At 36.9% G+C, this 19,827-nt stretch overlaps 1 protein-coding gene across 4 annotated transcripts in view; it reads left to right on the forward strand.

The window, feature by feature from the left end:
• MAP4K3 (mitogen-activated protein kinase kinase kinase kinase 3) overlaps positions 1 to 19,827 on the forward strand; it is a 189,891-nt gene that overhangs the window by 93,965 nt on the left and 76,099 nt on the right. For 3 of the 4 annotated variants that reach the window (XM_079940535.1, XM_079940536.1, XM_079940537.1), the window contains 2 exons: positions 9,634 to 9,698; positions 19,621 to 19,676. In XM_079940535.1, the coding sequence (XP_079796661.1) occupies positions 9,634 to 9,698; positions 19,621 to 19,676 (121 nt within the window). Of the gene's footprint in view, positions 1 to 717; positions 771 to 9,633; positions 9,699 to 19,620; positions 19,677 to 19,827 lie in introns of all 4 variants that reach the window. The other variant, XM_079940538.1, reaches the window with a different exon arrangement.

Raw genomic sequence — 19,827 nt, forward strand, 5'->3', positions numbered from 1 at the left:
GGACAGACCCAGCACAGGCAGTTACTCCATCAGCTCAAAGAAGTCCCTTACAATCATTTAAGCTCATGATACAAATAACTGATTTCTGCCAACACATGTAAATTGTCACTTCAAAACAATTTGTTTCACTGTTATTGGTCCTAACAAAATGATCCTACTTAGACTCATTTGGGAGAAGCATTACAAAGTTTTCTTCCCCCAAGAGCAAACAGATCTTTTTTTAAGAGTTTTTGTGTTTCCCCAGGGACATTGAACTGAGAATTTCTCAAACATGTTCTGAGTCTTCCAGAAATATGGGACCATCCAAAGCCTAACCTGTTATTCCAGGAGATCCCCACCCACTTACATGGCAACCTTGGTGTGGTGAAATGAGCATGATCTTTTTGCCACAGAGACAGTAGTATAGTTGGTAGTTTAGAGCTTGAGTTCTGGAGTCAGGTTGGTTGGGTTGGTTGAGTCCTGACTCCATCACTTACTAACTTTGTGACTTATGGCAAATTACTTAACCACTCTGTGCCTCCATTTCCTCATCTATAAAATAAGGATAATAATAATAGATACATGATGTGATAACTACAAGGGTAGTTGGTAAGTATAAGTAAAGTGTTAAGAACAATGGTTAGAGCATATAATAAATGCTCAATAAATGTTAACTTGTATTGCTACTACTATTGCTATGATTACTATTACTGTTAACTGTTTTTTAAATACCGTCAGGTTAGTGCCTAATTTGATCTTTTCAACAACGCTCTTAGGAATATTACTCTATGGTAAATATTATTTCCATTTTACAAATAAGGTGTTTGAGAGTTTCACATCGAGTATTTAGTTCACAGTCTCATTTCAAGTTATTGACAGAGGAGGGTCCTAGTTCTTTCTGTGGTATTGTGCTTATGGATCACATGACTTTTGACTTGGCCTTTCTACTGCCTTGCCAAAAAAGCTGACCAAATAAACTTCCAGTACTTCACACCCACCCACCCCACCCCTCAAAATTCAAAAAGTAACATTAAGCTAAACTGGACATTTGACTTTCTGGGTTACTTAGGCAAGAGCCTTCCCACACAGGTTAGGCAGCAAAACGTTTGATCTTGTTACCGGAATACAGAATTCCTTCTGGGTTTGTATTCATTTTTGTTGAGACTTGGGGCAAAATAGCACAACTCTGTAGTAACACACTCTTTAACCTTAACCATGAGACATGCTACAAGAGAGCCAATTTGAGGTTATGCCTAACAACAATTGTACTTACTTTTAGATATCAGGAACCATGTATTCTGACTGTATTTTGAATATCCTTTTTTTTACAAGTAAACCTTTTAAATTGAAGCATAGTATACATACAGAACAGTGTGCAAGTTTCTGTTTTGTGTGTAACTCGATGGATTTTTTTTAGAGGATACTTTTATTTTAATCTAAGTATAAGGATACAGAGAGCAAAACTGCCCAGAAACCGTCGTGAAACAGACAAAATTAGGGTCATTCTTTTTTTTTTTTTAAATAAAGCGTGTTCATTTGGAGTTGTATGATCTGATATAGGAAAACTGATTTAAACATATAATTTTATTCTGTAACGTATAGTTGATGAAAGTGATACAAAAGCAATTGGTAGTATAATGTGGAACAGCGATTAATCCTCTCTTTCTTTAGCTCTTTTCTTCTATAGAAATTCTTCCCTGCTTCACTAATTAAAGTCTAGACTCAGGCAAATTTGGACTATGGGATAATGATTAGCCTTGTGGGGTGTTAGAGCTAGAAGGGACCAAGAGGTCTTGTCACTTAGCCCACTTTTTTTTTTTTTTTGCTGATAGAAGAGAGACTGCTGGATAAATGACTTCTTTAGGTTATCCAGCTACTCATTGTTGGTGCTGGGATTTAAACCTGGCTCTGCAGGTACCTAGCCAGCAGTCTTTTTGGTGTACATATTACTTAGTCCAGAAATGGCAGATTTAGTCTCAGAGGGAACATGGTTTCTTGGCTTCTTTCTCATTACTGAATGAGTTTTCAGAAGGCAATGAGCTTGTTTGTTTGAACTTGATACAAACCCCCTAAAATATATACTGTTCTTATTGACCTTCTTCCTTCTATCTTGTTGCATTATAGCCTATTATAACAAATTTGGACCAAAAAATTGAGTAAACTGAAGTAACGTGGTTTGACCATTAATAAATTTCCCCTCCAGGAAATCAGACTTAACCCTATGAATTTACTGAATAGATGACCAGCAAATAATTAAGTTCAGAAGCGTATTTTATAACAGGGTTATAGTGAGCTATGCTCACTTCCCAAAGGAATATTGAGACTGAGCTCCTGTAAGAAAGAGAAGCCTGATACTCTTGATGGGGCCGTCCTTACTTGCTCTTCAACATCATTAAAAGCCTGTGTTTATTAAGTGCCTAATTACACATACTGTAAAACAAGAACTGGATAGAGAAAACTTTTTTCTGAAAGTTTAGAATTTAAAGTAAATAGACCTGGTGTGGTAAATATTTTTATCTGTGTATTTCTGTGTGTATATTTACAAAACAACAGATTTAAATCACCATAGACCTATTCTTTATTCTCAGTAGAGCTAAACGATTGCTTCTTTTAAGCAAAGAATGATCTTAACTTCAGATTCTTCTAAGCATTCCTTCGCCCAGCATATCCTTTAAGAATAAATTAAGAAAATTGGAACATTCCTTTCTAGTCTGAACTCATAATGCTCAGCTTTGACGAACAGCAAATGATCCTCAAAAGATGAGCTGTCAGAAGGTCAGATCCATGCACCGAAAACACTTTTATTTAGATCAGATATTTTAAACCTTTGAAATCCAGAGTAGTAGTTTAGATGAACATGATTTAACTCATAGTAATAATATATTTATGAATCATCACCACTTACAAAGTGTGTTTACATTATTTCTTAGGATGTCTAGAGTGCTGTATTGATTTCTGGAGATGTTAAGATAGATAAAACAGTCCTTGCCTTTAAGGAGCTTACTATTGAATAGAAAAAATAGACATGAGCAAATAATTGCAATGCTAGGTGCAGTAATCATTTTGACGTAAGATATAAAGTGATAAAGATGTGGTAGAATATCTGATTTTGTCAAAGGGAATCAGAGAGAGCTCTTTGAATGATGTTATTCCCAAATACTGGGTGTTAGAGGATTAGTATGCATTTACTGTGGTGTGTATATGTATGTAGAAAATTGTAATTTCTGACAAAGGAAATGGATGCATGAAAAAATCATGAAGTGTTCAGGAGATAGCAAATAATCTCATATTACAGTTTAAGGGGAAAGGGTGTAGTTCAGCAGGTTAAGGCTGTGGAGATTTAGGCAAAAAAGAAACCTTTTATGCCTTAATTAGGACCTATATGTATTGAGCATACTTGTTGGAAGGTTTTAACACAGAGGTAGTATATTCTATGGGGGAATGGACTTGGGGTGTAGGGTATTGAGACAAGGAGTCAGTTAATTTTATACGGTACATTTATTACAGTAATCCAAGAAAGAGATGGTAGTCCCCTGAGTTATATAGAAACTGGAAGAAATTTTTTTTCTAGAGCCAGAGACAGGACTTGCCAGGACTTGTAGTCCCTTGAGTTATATAGAAACTGGAAGAAATTTTTTTTCTAGAGCCAGAGACAGGACTTGCCAGGGAAACCACAGAATCTTAACTGAAAATGCGTTTTTGAATGCTCACACTATGAAAATAAAGTAAGTTAAGTCACTTTAGTTTATACCCAGCTACTGTCTTTTTTTAAAAAAGGAAACTTAATCTTGGAATATGTTAGATTTACATAAAAGTTGCAAAGATAGTACAAAGAGTTCTCGCAGCTTTCCCTGGTGTTAACATCTTACATAACCCTGGGACATTTGTCAAAACTAAGAAATTAACACTGGTACAATATGTTAGCTAAACTAAGATACTGCATTTGGATTTTACCAGTTTTTCACTAATGGTCCTCTTTAAGAAATTTGGTGGAACTACCTTATGAGATACTTCTTTATACCAGTATTGCTGGGGTATTTCTACGGAACATCTGTTCAGAGGGATGCTGATATGTGAAAAAATGGGTCTATGGAAAAAATAATTGGGGGATGTAGCGAACTAAACAAAATTAGAGAAGTTGTATTTCTTCTTTCTCTTCTTCATTTTCCCTCTGCCCTCTGCTCTGTTATCTTTTCCCCTTCTTCCTCTTCTCCATTCTCCCCTTCCCAACATTCCATCCCCTTTCTTCCCCTCTTTCTAATCTTCCTCCTCCTTTTCCCACCTTTTCTTCCCTCTCCACACCTCCTCCTTCCCTTTCTCCTTCTATTCTGTGCCCCACTCCCCCCCCCCCCACAGGATTTCTCAGAGACCTTAAAATACCAGTGGCGTTGTTAATTTCCAAGAGAAGAGAAGACTGTAGTATATGACATTTCTAAAACTGATTTAACTGTGCAGTGGTTTCTTTTGGGGAACATACTTCACATAGGACTGCTGTCCAGTGACCCGTTCTTTGTCAAATATTATGCCAAACTGGGAGTGTTAAGTACAATTATAGAGAAATAGGTCACCTTGTATCCTCTGAATACATAGCTACCCCTCATTGTTAAAGGGGAAGAAGGTGGATGGGTTACGTATAACTTTTTGGAATGCGGTCGTTTTTGCCTATTTGTTTAAAAATGAACCACAACATTTTAATTCAGCACACATTAACATGAGCTATCCTAAACTAAAACATCTAGCAGTTATTAAACTTTTCGTTTTTCACATTGACAGTTGAGGTTACAGTTGAATTATTTTGCTGAATGTGATGGAGTAGCCATTGGCAAGTGCTTTGGTCAACAAGATAGCCTACAGTAAAGTACAGGGTACAGCAGTGTGGGGCATGACTAGGCATCCTGTCCCGGGAGAGTGACTGGTCTGCTAGTTTCTAGCAGACGTTTGAGAGCTGTTTATCCTTGGTGATCATGCTCATATTTTATTTTTCTTTTTAAATCATGTTATATTTGGGCAAAATACATAAATAATTATACTTAGTTCAGTGTGGGAAGATTAAAAGGTGTGTTTTAGAAATGATAACCTCTTTAATTTAATGAAATAGTTATTAGAATGTTAGTTCCTATATGCTCTAGTAAACATTGAACTAGAAGATGAAAATAGTGAACTTTTCCCCCCTCTACTTATTTTTTTATTCCTTGTCATATAGAAAGATAATTTTACAGAATAAGAAAGAAGAATTATAAGGATTTGTTGAGCCAGAGAATTAATAGTGATATATTGTATATTTACCTCAGTGATTAATTTTATTTTAGTTCAGATACCCAGGGACAAAGATTTTGTAATTTATTGGCCTGCATCAAATGGACTGATCTGATTCAAGTCCTTTCCCGTTAGGCAGATGGCTTGGTGAGTGACCAAAAGCAAATGCAGATTTACCATCACAAGAGAGACATTCTTAGAACAGATGGAAGTCATTTTTCTAATAGACTCTAAATATTCAGGCGTTTTTGATAATAGCAGACTTAACTAAATAGAATGTTGTAAAGGTAAAGTGTTTTAGGCATCTTAAAAGGTAAAGTATTAAATATATAATTATGATTTTTTTTTTCTCAGTCTGTAAGTTGGAAAGTCATTTTACATAGAGTGAACAGAAAATTGTGTTTTTAAGCAAGGTGGGAAAGGGGGTAGACCAGCTTCAAGTAGAGGATGGTATAATATTGAAATATGTAAGAAAGCAGAGAACTCATTTCCTGCATCCATTTTCTTTACAAGGAGAATTGTTTTCAAACTGGAAAGGGTAGGAAAATAATGCTTAATAAAAGCATTATTAAGAAGGAATTGAAGTACAGATAGGTGACTAGATAATTATAGAGCACCAGACACTTTAAATGAATGTAAGCCTTTTAGATTTATATAAATTATATCTCATTACTATACTGAAAATATAGCAGACATGATTGTCATCCACTGTCGGTGAGTGTCTTGACAAATAGGAGGGGTGTCAAAAGATTAGTGATCAGCATTGACCAATTTGCAAAGGAAAGGAAAAGGTGATTTCTAGAAAATACAGACTGTTAAACTTGATGTCAGTCATCTGTCCCCAGCAAACATCTAAGATAAATTATTAATCACATAATTAGTGAGCGCTTATAGGAAGGAAGTGGTGATTAGCATTACTTTAGTAAGAAGTTATGTCAAATCAATCCCATCTCTCTTCTATTTTTTTTCTTAAAAAAAAGAAAAAGGCAAGTTTACTTAATTACACCTTCGCTGAGTTCCAGGAGCAGTTTAAGGTGCCTCACATAAATAAAACACAACAAGACAAAATACAACAAAAGGAGTAGAAAACAGCTTACGTTCATTGGGCGTATAGTCCAGGTCCTTTACTAAGCAGTTTACTTATCCTGAGCAGACCCCAAAACAATTCAGCCAGTTTCTGTGAGATGTGAGAAGTCCCTGCTGCCTGTTGCTTAAGCCCTTGAGGCAGGAATTTTATATGAAAGTTTCATGTGCAGCAGATGTGAAAATATTTTAGAGCAGTAGTTCTCAAGCACTTTGGTCTTAGAACCCCTTTTATTTTACACTCTTAAAAATGATTGAGTACCCCCAAAGAGCTTTGGTTTGTGTGGGTTATATCTATTGATATTTACTATATTAGATATTAAAATTGAGAAACATTTGAAACAAGAATACATAAGCACATATTCCAGTAACTGTCAGAGGGATGACATCATCATCACACTTCCTGCTCCTGTAGTGTCTGGAAAACTCCACTGTATTTTCAAGACAGAGTGCAAAGGGCAAATAATTTTTAGTGTTGTTATGAAAATGAGTTTGACTTTGCTGACCCCCTGAAAGGATCTCCAGGACTCTCAGAGGCCTCCAGACCGCACTTTGAGAATCACTGTTCTAGAGGAAGGACTCAGTCTAGAGAGATCAGGCTATGAAATCCTGCATTACACATATTAAATTGGAGTCTAAGCATCATTTCAAAGAATATTGGTTGATAGACTTGCCAGTTTTATACCTCAGTTTAAGCAGAGGCACAGAGAGGTGCCAAATGGTCATTCTGAGCAGTCTACGTAGTTAGAGTGCCATTCATGTCACCAGTGGAAAAGTTACTCCTAATGCTCCTTAAGCTCATTAGTAAACTCAGTAGTGCAGGTCCACATAGTTTATACGCAAAGCTCTTGCTCCTGATTAGGGGCTTTCTAACCAACGACTTCTGGAGCGTGGGGTAGGAGGGGTGTATTTACACTTAGAAATAGTGTCACAATAGTGTCTCCAATTATTTTAAGTAAAATAATTGGAGAGCTAATAAGATGCATGTGAAAACTTCTTTTTTTTTCCTTTTAAGGATGAAATTTAACAAATAAGGACAAGGTCCTGTGCATAGTTTCAGTGAACCAGATATACAAATAGGGAGCTAGAAAGGAAACTCATCTGACCACTTCTATGTAAAAAAAGATATAGAGGTTTTAGTTAACTTCAAACTGCAAACCAGCAGTTGAATGCAGTTGCTAAGAAGCTGAAGTTAATAAGAAATAGAAGTGTTCATATAAAGGACATAATTGTTTGATTCTCAGGGGGATTTAGATTTCTCCCTGTGTAGCAGTCACCAGTCATAAATGCCTTCATCGTTTCGGATGAGACCATGCATCTGCCAGCCCCCAGGCATCCATTCTGTGAGTTATTCAAACCAGGCCACTGGGCAACTAGGTCATACTTTACCGTCAGCAGTCATGACTCAGTTTCACTGGTATGTGGACCACCTGTGAATTTGAGGTCCTGATTTCTTTCTCTGGGCTTCACTATCTTCAGCTTTGCCTCTAGAATCATGGTACTTTTTACTCTGTACTCTTTTAACTTTGCTGACCTTCACACTGACAGGTTGTGTTCCCTTGATATATGGTGCATGGTCCATCACACCCAACCAAGTCAGCTCACCTCTCAGGTCTGCTTAATCACACCACCACTGCCGTATGTGGTCCAATCCTGATAACAGCTCCACTTGTTAATGCACTGTTCATGCAGTATTCAGACTAGTACTTGATTCTGGGTGCCACATTTTAAGAGACATTGACAAACTAGAGACTATCCAGATGAAAGTAACTAAACTGAGGAATATACAAACCAACCACTGTTTTACAGGATGACCTCAGCCTATTCTAGCTTCACTTCCTGCCATTCTCTCTTCAGGTAGCCTGAGTTCAACTCACGCTAAATCACCCACGGTCTCTAAAATGTGTCATCAAATTTTCATTCTTTTGCACAGGCCCTTTCCCTGTCTCTTAGTGGTGAATTCCTACTTTAACTTCAAGACCCAACTCAAATGTTATTTCCTCCCTTAAAATTTCCATTGACTCTCCTAATTATTTTTACCTCTGGGTTCTCACAGAACTTTATACATGCCTGAATTGTGCATTAATCAAACTATAATACAGTCCAAGGGTCAGCAAACCTTTTCTGTAAATGACCATATAGTAAATATTTTAGGCTTTGTGGACTTCGTATGTTTCTCTGTCACAGTTGCTCACCTCTGCTGTTTTAGTACAAAAACAGCCATAGATAATATGTAAATGAGTGAGTGTGACTGTATTCCAACATACCTTCACATGGACACTAAAATTTGAATTTCACAGAATTGTCACATGTCAAGAAATAATATTCTTCTTTTGAAACCACCCCCCCAACCGTTTAAAAATATGAAAACCATTCATAGTCCCTGGGCTATACAAAATCAGGCAGCAGGCTAGATTTGGCCCACTGGCCATAATTTGCTGATCCTGGTACTAATCGATTTGTTTATTATTTCAATTACTCATGCATTCATTCATTTATGAAATAAGTATTCATTTACTGGTATCCTTCTAGGCACTGTGAATGCAGTGGTAAGAGACACCAACATATTATTAAGGCAGAATCTTTCTTCCGTGTTAGACTGAGCTTGCTGAGTTCAGAGACTTTCTATTCCATCTCTGCCCCCCAAGAATAGTACATTTCCTGTTACATTTTGAGATGAAGTAATGAATGATTCAACAAAGGAATAAGAGATTATGGTTTTGCTAATTATTTCTCCTGTGGCTATGTGGTTATGCTGTCTTATAATGTGAATGTGAAAGAGAAATGCTACTAAAGACAAGTGAGTGATAAATTTTTAACAAAGGTTATTTTGGAAAGATCTTTGTTGAGTCTAGATATGAGGGTAAAGTTTACATTTTGTCTGTTTTGTCAATGAGAAGAGCCATCAAAGTGGTACACTTTGAGATGTATTGGCTATTCTCTGATGAATCTTCTCTATGTAATTTTTGGTATGAACCTTTTAATTAACATTTAACTTTTATAATGCAGTCATAGGGTAGATGGATAAACTGTGAGGGAGGGGACTTTTTAACTAAAGGGACATTTTCTCTCATTTGGATGTGCCAAATGACATCTTTACATCCTACAAATTGTGTATTTTAAGGATTAAATCCTTGGTTTGAGTTACAGCAACACATTATGTTAAGTAATTCGTTTACTCATAGATATTAGCTTTTCTCTTAGCACATTGCATTTATGTGGTTTTTCAAGGTATTGGCATATGACCTTAAAATACTTGTTACTTCAAATAACTTTAATCATGAAAATGTGATAATGCTTATTTTCTTTTTATAGGCGAGATAAACTTTGGATTTGCATGGAGTTTTGTGGAGGTGGTTCTTTACAGGATATTTATCATGGTAAGACCAAAGTATATGTGAAAGAGATTAAGTAGAATTTCTTAAAATACAGTTATTTACTATGTTAAACATTAATGTTGTTTTGAGGAAAGTGTGTTTTATCATTATGCTATTTGGATACATAAGGATATTTAAGATATATACAGACGAAAGGAGCATTCACTTTATAAGTTGAGAAATTACACGCAGTTGAATTATTTGCTAATTCTAAAGAAGGTATATTATATATAGTTAGTTCAGTTGGAATAGGAAACAGGAAAGGATAGATTTTCTGGAACTGTTTTAGAAGGCTTAATGAAGAAAGTGGGCTTTAAATTGGTCTTTAAAAGATAGGTAAACCATGGATACAAAGAAGAGACACAAGTGTACTCTAGCAGCACAGTGATGTGAAGGTGTGACATGTTAGATCACTCTCACTGGTCTGTCTGGGGTGTATTTGGAGAGTGTGGTCAGATCTAGAGAGCCTTGAAAGCCAGAAGGAGAGACTTGCCTGGTGGTCCGGTGGTTAAGACTCCACACTTCCACTGCAAGGGGCACAGTTTGGATCCGTGGTTGGGGAACTAGGATACTGCATGCCGTGCCACATGGCCAAAAGAAAGCCAGAAGGAAAAACATGGGAACATTTCTGCTTCATGAAAAGTTATTTCTGAGACTTCCCTGGTGGCACAGTGGTTAAGAATCCACCTGCCATTGCAGGGGACATGGGTTTGAGCCCTGGTCTGGGAAGATCCCATATGCTGCAGAGCACCTAACCCAGGTGCCACAACTACTGAGCCCACGTGCCACAACTATTGAAGCCCACGTACCTAGAGCCCATGCTCTGCAACAAGGTAAGCCACCGCAGTGAGAAGCCCATGCACCGCAACAAAGAGTAAGCCCCGCTCGCCACAACTAGAGAAAGCCCACACACAGCCACAAAGACCCAAAACAGGCAAAAAATAAATAAGTAAATAAAATAAAACAATTTTTCAAATGTATTATTAAAAAAAAAAATTGAAGGGCAGACAGCAGAAGCAAGAAGAACTACAGTCCTGCAGCCTGTGGAACAAAAACCACAATCACAGAAGCACAGACAAAATTAAAAGGCAGAAGACTATGTCCCAGATGAAGGAACAATATAAAACCCCAGAAAAACAATTAAATGAAGTGGAGATAGGCAACCTTCCAGAAAAAGAATTCAGAATAATGACAGTGAAGACGATTCAGGACCTCAGAAAAAGAATGAAGGCAAAGATCGAGAAGATGCAAGAAATGTTTAACAAACCCTAGAAGAATTAAAGAACAAACAGACAGAAATGAACAATAAAACAACTGAAATGAAAAATACACTAGAAGAAATCAATAGGAGAATAACTCAGGCAGAAGAACGGATAAGTGACCTGGAAGACAGAATGGTGGAAATCAACCGCAGAACAGAATAAAGAAAAAAGAATGATAAGAAATGAAGACAGCCTAAGAGACCTCTGAGGCAACATTAAATGCACCAACAATCACATTATAGGGGTCCCAGAAGGAGAAGAGAGAGAGAAAGGACCAGAGAAAATATTTCAAAAGGTTATAGTCAGAAACTTCTCTAGCATGGGAAAGGAGATAGCCACCCAAGCCCAGGAAGCACAGAGAGTCCCAGACAGGATAAGCCCATGGAGAAACACACAGAGACACATTGTAATCAAATTGACAAAAATTAAAGACAAAAATTATTAAAAGCAACAAGGGAAAAACGACAAATAACATACAAGGGAACTCCCATAAAGTTAACAGCTGATTTCTCAGCAGAAACTCTACAAGCCAGAAGGGAGTGGCATGATATATTTAAAGTGATAAAAGTGAAGAACCTACAAGCAAGAATACTCTACCCAGCAAGGTTCTCATTCAGATTTGACAGAGAAATCAGAAGCTTTACAAACAAGAAAAAGCTAAGAGAATTCAGTGTCACCAAACCAGCTCTACACGAAATCCTAAAGGAACTTCTCTAAGTGGGAAACACAAGAGAAGAAAAGGACCTACGAAAACAAACCCAAGGGCTTCCCTGGTGGCACAGTGGTTGAGAGTCTGCCTGCCGATGCAGGGAACATGGGTTTGTGCCCCGGTCTGGGAGGATCCCACATGCCACGGAGCGGCTGGGCCCGTGAGCCATGGCTGCTGAGCCTGCGCGTCCGGAGCTTGTGCTCCGCAACAGGAGAGGCCACAACAGTGAGAGGCCCGCGTACCACAAAAAAAAAAAAAAAAAAACAATTAAGAAAAAGGTAATAGGAACATACATATTGATAATTACCTTAAACGTGAATGGATTAAATGCTCCAACCAAAAGACACAGGCTCGCTGAATGGATAAAAAAACAAGACCTGTATATATGCTGTCTAAAAGAGACCCACTAAAGACTTAGGGACACATACAGACTGGAAGTGAGGGGATGGAAAAACATATTCCATGCAAGTGGAAATCAAAAGAAAGTTAGAGTAGCAATACTCATATCTGATAAAATAGACTTTAAAATAGAGAATGTTACAAGAGACAAGGAAGGACACTCCATAATGATCAAGAGATCAATCCAAGAAGAAGATACAACAATTATAAATATATGTGCACCCAACATAGGAGCACCTCAATACATAAGGCAAATGCTAACAGCTATAAAAGAGGAAATTGATAGTAACACAGTAATAGTGGAGGACTTAACACCTCACTTACACCAATGGACAAATCATCCAGACAGAAAATTAATAAGGAAACACAAGCTTTAAATGACACAGTAGACCAGATTTAATTGATATTTATAGGACATTCCATCCCAAAACAGCAGATTACACTTTCTTCTCAAGTGTATATGGAACATTCTCCAGGATAGATCACATCTTAGGTCACAAATCCAGCCTCGGTAAATTTAAGAAAATTGAAATCATATCAAGCATCTTTTCCAACCACAACACTATGAGATTAAAAGTCAATTACAGGGGAAAAAAACCGTAAAGAACACAAACACATGGAGGCTAAACAATACACTACTAAATAACCAGGAGATCACTGAGGAAATCAAACAATACCTAGAGACAAATGACAATGAAAACACGACGATCCAAAACCTATGGGATGAAGCAAAAGCAGTTCTAAGAGGGAAGTTTATAGTAGTACAATCCACCTCAAGAAAAAAGAAAAATCTCAAACAGTCTAACCTTACACCTAAAGGAACTAGAGAAAGAAGAACAAACAAAACCCAAAGTTAGTAGAAGGAAGGAAATCATAAAGATCAGAGTAGAAATAAATGAAATAGAAACAAAACAGTAGCAAAGATCAATGAAACTAAAACCTGGTTCTTTGAGAAGATAATCAAAATTGATAAACCTTTAGCCAGACTCATCAAGAAAAAGAGGGAGAGGACTCAAATCAATAAAATTAGAAATGAAAAAGGAGAAGTTACAAGAGACCCCACAGAAATACAAAGCATCGTTAAGAGACTACTACAAGCAACTCTATGCCAATAAAATGGACAACCTGGAAGAAAGGGACAAATTCTTAGAAAAGCACAACCTTCCAAGACTGAACCAGGAAGAAATAGAAAATATAAACAGATCAATCTCAAGCACTGAAATTGAAACTGTGATTAAAAATCTTACAAGAAACTAAAGTCCAGGACCAGATGGCTTCAGAGGTGAATTCTTTCAAACATTTAGAGAAGAGCTAACACCCATCCTTCTCGAACTCTTTCAAAATATTGCAGAGGAAGGAACACTCCCAAACTCATTCTACAAGGCCACCATCAGTCTGATACTAAAACCAGACAAAGATACTACAAAAAAGAGAAAATTACAGACCAGTATCACTGATGAATATAGATGCAAAAATCCTCAACATAGTACTAGCAAACAAAATCCAACAACACATTAAAAGGATCATACACCATGATCAAGTGGGATTTATCCCAGGGATGCAAGGTTTCTTCAATATACACAAATCAATCATTGTGATACACCACATTAACAAATTGAAGAATAAAAACCTACTGATCATCTCAATAGATGCAGAAAAAGCTTTTGACAAAATTTAACACACATTTATGATTAAAACTCGCCAGAGGGCTTCCCTGGTGGCGCAGTGGTTAAGAATCTGTCTGCCAATGCAGGGCACACGGGTTTGAGCCCTGGTCCGGGAAGATCCCACATGCCACGGAGCAACTAAGCCTGTGTGCTACAACTACTGAGCCTGCACTCTAGAGCCTGCAAGCCACAAGTACTGAAGCCCACGTACCACAGCTACTGAAGCCCACACACCTAGAGCCCGTGCTCCACCACAATGAGAAGCCTGTGCACCACAACAAAGAGTAGCCCCGGCTCGCCACAAGTAGAGAAAGCCCGCGTGCAGCAATGAAGACCCAGTTCAGCCAAAAACAAATAAATAAGTAAATGTATTAAAAAAAAAAATACTCTCCAGAAAGTGGGCATAGAGGGAACCTACATCAACATAATAAAGGCCCATATATGACAGACCCACGGCAACCATCATTCTCAATGGTGAAAAACTGAAAGCATTTACTCTAAAATCAGGAACAAGACAAGGATGTCCACTCTCACCACTCTTATTCAACATAGTTTTGGAAGCCCTAGCCACAGTAATCAGAAGAAAAAGAAATAAAAGGAATTCGACTTGGAAAAGAAGTAAAACTTTCACTGCTTGCAGATGACATGGTACTATACATAGAAAATGCTAAAGATGACACCAGAAAACTACTAGAGCTAATCAATGAATTTGGTAAAGTTACAGGATACAAAATTAATGCACAGAAATCTCTTGCATTCCTATACACTAACAACGAAAGATCAGAAAGAAATTAAGGAAACAATCCCATTCACCATTGCAGCAAAAAGAATAAAATATCTAGGAATAAATCTACCTAAGGAGGTAAAAGACCTGTACTCAGAAAACTATAAGACACTGATGAAAGAAATCAAAGATGAGACAAACAGATGGAGAGATATACCATGTTCTTGGATTGGAAGAATCAATATTGTGAAAATGACTATACTACCCAAAGCAGTCTACAGATTCAGTGCAATCCCTATCAAATTACCAATGGCATTTTTTATGGAACTAGAACAAAAAATCTTAAAATTTGTATGGAGACACAAAAGACCCCGAATAGCCAAAGCAATCTTGAGGAAAATAAAACGGAGCTGGGGCTTCCCCGGTGGCGCAGTGGTTGAGAGTCCGCCTGCCGATGCAGGGGACATGGGTTCGTGCCCCGGGCTGGAAGATCCCACATGCCGCAGAGCGGCTAGGCCCGTGAGCCATGGCCACTGAGCCTGCGCATCCGGAGCCTGTGCTCCGCAACAGGAGAGACCACAACAGTGAGAGGCCCAAGTACTGAAAAAAAAAACGGAGCTGGAGGAATCAGACTCCCTGACTTCAGACTATACTACAAAGCTACAGTAATCAAGACAGTATGGTACTGGCACAAAACAGAAATATAGACCAGTGAAACAGGATAGAAAGCCCAGAGATGAACCCACACACCTATGGTCAACTAATCTATGACAAAGGAGGCAAGAAAAACAAAAAAAAGTTATTTTCTGAGAATATTTTTTTTAGGTGTGTGGCTATTCTTCATATTTGAGAAAATTTTCCTTTTTATTAATGACATTTTGATTTCAAAGTTTTAGTGAAAATTGAGAAATATTTGTCATCATTTTGCATTGCAGAACATACACGGTATTTCTGGAAGCTTGTTATAAATTCAAAAAGCTGTTTTCCCCTTTTTTTGTCTTCATTTGGACTAATTTCTCTACTATTGTTTCCACACTTACTGATTTAATTTCCTTCTTCCTGAAGATTTTTTCAGCTAGGCCTCTAGTGGTAAACTCTCAGTCTTTGATCCTCATTCTTAAATGATAGTTTAAGTGGGCATAGGCACATTTTCTCCGTTGACAGGTATTTTTGTTAGCATTTCGAAGATGCTGGACTATTGTCTTCTAGTTTCTGTAGTTCTTGGTACTTTCTGCTGACTTGATCCTTTACAGGTAATCTTCCTTTCTTTGTAATTGCTTTTAAGATTTTTCTCTTTATTTCTGGTGCTTCTAGTATCTAAATGTAGATTTACTTTCCCTGCTTGGCACTTGAAGTGCTTATGTCCAAGATTTTAGTTCTTTTTTCAAGTCTGACAATGATCAATTATTATCCCTTCAAATATTTTCTCCTTCAGGTTCTCTGATCTCTCCTTCTAGAATTTCAGTTCGATGTACGTTAGCTCTCCATGTCTCTTAAAGTGAGCTTCATTTTTCCACTTTTTAATCCCTCAGAGCACTGAGGGTACTCGTAACCATCTTCCAGTTCACTGATTGTACACCTAATTTGGTGACCATATTTTTCATTTCTAGAAATTGTTTGGTTCTATTTCACATCTCTTTCCATTTTTTGTCTTATTCTTTCCTTGTAATTTTTCATCCCTTCTTTTATATCTTTAGTTTATTTAAGCATACTTATTTTTTAGTCTTAGATTATCTGGTAATCCCATCAGATATACATGATTGGTCTTAGGTGTCTGATTCTGTTTTCTTCATTAAGAAGCAAGAAAGCCAATTTAGTTACAGAGATAGGTTGTCATGATTGTTATTCCATTTCATCCCTCTGATGGAAGTAACATAGTGATATGAATCTGTTAGTACTGATTTGTTTATACAGCAACTGGGTCAGTGGAAGAAATAATTTCGTATTAACTTGGATGCTCTCAAACATGCATGCTAAGAATATACAGGCTTATATGCAGCCCCAAACCCTGTCTTTCTCTGTATGCACACCTCTGATTGCACCCAGGTTTCTACCAGATAACCTCCTCATGGCAACGTATACTCCTCTTTGGCTGTAGTCTACACTGCTGTCTACTTGCATCACCATATAAAACATACACCTCCATTTCTCTGTGTGTGTGTCTCTTTCCTCCTCTCCTCTCTCTCTTTCATCATGTTGTCATTCTATGGGGAGTAGAATAAATATCCTGGATTACCTTATTTGGTGAAAGACAAGTTCTACTTTTCTAATTACCACAGTGCTTGTGGGTTTTTGTTTGTTTCTTTGCTGGTGTATACAAACCAAATTTGATCCATCATGCAAAAATTTTTTTGATTAAAGCCTCCTTTTTAAAATTATTTCCACTTATTTATAAAGTACCATTAAGCCAAATTTTATATTTTCTCTTACGTCCATCATTTACTCCAAATGATTGTTTTAAATTTAACTCTCCTGAAAGGAGAACTATATTAGTTATCTATTGCTGTATAACAATGATCTTAAAATTTGTCATCTTAAAACAAACATTTATTATCTCAGTTACTAAGGGTCAGGAATTCAAGAATGGTTTAATTGGGTGATTTCCCTTGCAGGACAGGGCAAAACATGCATAAGACATTTGGTCCATGCCAAAAATCCTTGAAATTTGGTCCTGTCCAGAATGTCCATGAGCATATTTGGTTCATGCCACATGGTTTTGGACAGGACCAGATATCAAGGATCTTTTGGCATGGACCCAATGTCTTATGGACATTTTGGGCAGGACCAAATATGAACAAATATCAAGAGCCTTTTGGTGTGGACCAAAAGTTTTAGGGAGGTTTGGGGCAGGACCAAATGTCTGCAAACTGGATGATTCTAGCTCATGGTCACTCGTGAGGGTGCAGTCAAGCTCTTGGCTGGAACTGTAGTCATCTGAAGGCTTGACTAAGGTTGGAGGATTTGCTTTCAAGATGATTCACTTACACAGCTATTGGCAGGAGGTCTCAATTCCTTGCCACAAGGATCTCGCTATAGGACAGCTTGAGTGTCTTCACAGGATGGCAGCTGGCTTCTGCCAGAGGAAATGATGCCAGAGAGCAAGGAGGAAGCCATAAAACCTTTTATGATGTAGTCTCAGAATTTGCATTCTGTTACTACCACCACAATTTGTTCTTTAAAAGCAAGTCATTTCTGTCCAGCCCACACTCAGGAAGGGAATTAAGTTCCAGCTCTTGAGGGGGATGTATTAGAGAATTCATGGACATATTTTGACCACGAGGGTGAGGGCAGCAGGGCAACTTTTGACTTTACATTTTTTCATGAGTTCCTTCTCCTCTCCTTCTGCTTACTTTTTCTTTGAGAACTAACATTAGAACCTTTTATTGTTCCAACATAATAGATTTTTTGTCTCTATTTTTCACTGAACATTTTTCTTTCTGTTTAATATTGTCCTTTAACAACTTTATGCATTGTTATATCATTTATGGTGAATTTTTTTTCTCATTTGTTTCATAATTTTGAGATCATCTTCAGGGGGAATTCCATATGGCTTTTGAGAGTGTGTCCTTCCGACAATGTTGGATTTTTTTTTCCCTGGGACCCCAGTGACCTCATTGTTTTCTATATATATTTGAACCCTAAACCTGAGTGAAGAAGAGGCCTTTTAAATTCTAAGAGGAAACATTTTTTCTCCTGTCCAGATCCCAGGCCGTGACACACAAATCCCTAGTCATCTGCTGCTAGTCCACTATTTTAATGAGGGTGTAGCCCTTTAAGGATTCTGGTTTTATGTGGGTGTTTGTTTTAACTCTTCTTCTACAGAGCTGTAACCTTTTCTTCTGTGCCCATGTAGGGGATAAAACTAAAGCCCTAGCTTACTGAGATTGGCCTTCCCCTAAGAGACAACTAGACTATTTGTCATTTTTACCATTCTGTTTTACATTTTTGTTTTTGCGTTTGGCTTCTGGACAAGTCTCTGACTGTTTATGAGCTTAGCTAGGCATTTAAAAGATTATTTAAAATTTTTTTTCCTGGTGTTAACTTTCAGGGTTTTCAGGTTATCTTATTTGCTGTATTGTGGGAACACACATCTCAAGAAGGCCTATCTTACTGGATGAGAGTAGGCTTACAAGCCACGGAAGTTAGTTTCTATATGGTTTATCCTCATTTAAACTTAGTCTTGTCCCCGAAAGAATCTAAGTGAAATAGATTTCTCTCTTCCACCATTGTAAAATACAAGTACTCTGAACTACGCATCTTTACAAAGCTGTTAAGTTTAGGTAAATGGGAGATCGCTGTCTAGCACGTGATTTCATGGTTGGAATTTGATTCAGTTTCTAGAATAGTTTTTCCTGCCTAACTTAACTTCTTTATTCTAAAGTGATTTAATAGCGAGAAAGAGAAAACTATTTAAATGTTTTTCATAAGTCGAAAGATGTGCACAGAGGAAATATTCAAATATTATATGGTTAAGCTATGTATATTGATATGGAAAGATGTCCATGATAAGTGAAGAGGCAAGTTTCAGAATTGTATGTGTAATATGATTCCATTTATGTTTATGTGTTTGTGCACTACATACCTGTACTATATAAAACATGTATGCATTGAGTCATCTGGTAGACTATAGGCCAAACTATTGGTATTGTTTATTATTGAGTAATACTGGTTTGGATAAGGAAAAGACCTGTCTCTGTTGATTGGAATTTTTTTATATTGAACATGTATTAATTTTATATCTATAAAGCTAATAATTTTAGGGGAAAAGTATTGATTTTTAACCTAGTCAATGTTACATGTCAGTTTTTTTAAAAAGCTTTAATAAAAACTAGCTAAACGTCTTGGCCATGCTTTCTTTCTTTTAACATTTAAGAGGTAATATGATCAGGTGTAAACATGAAAATGTAATTAATTTCAGTGACTATTTCAATGTTTTATTCATTCCACAAACACTGAATAGCTTTTCCATGCCAGGCACTGTTCTAAACACTGGGGATACAATAAGCAAATCAGATTTTTTAAAATTCCTTCCCTCATGAAGCTTACTTTTTAGTAGAATTTAAGTATATTAAGTCTATTGCTTAGTGGAACTTGTAATCTTTGTCTCTTATTGAAAAACATACTTTGACTAATTTTATTAACATTAATTTTTTTCCTCTTATAGTAACGGGACCTCTGTCAGAACTGCAAATTGCATATGTTAGCAGAGAAACACTACAGGTAAATTCAATGTTAATTAAAAAGTAATGTTCTTTATTAAATTAAATGTTTAATTATTGTGCATTACCTGTTAAGCAGAGTAAGGATTTAAATATTCTAGTTTGGTAAACTCTTGAATTTAATACATTTCAAAGTTGTGTAGTAAACTCAA

Source organism: Stenella coeruleoalba, assembly GCF_951394435.1.
Source record: "Stenella coeruleoalba genome assembly, chromosome: 13".
NCBI lineage: Eukaryota > Metazoa > Chordata > Mammalia > Artiodactyla > Delphinidae > Stenella > Stenella coeruleoalba.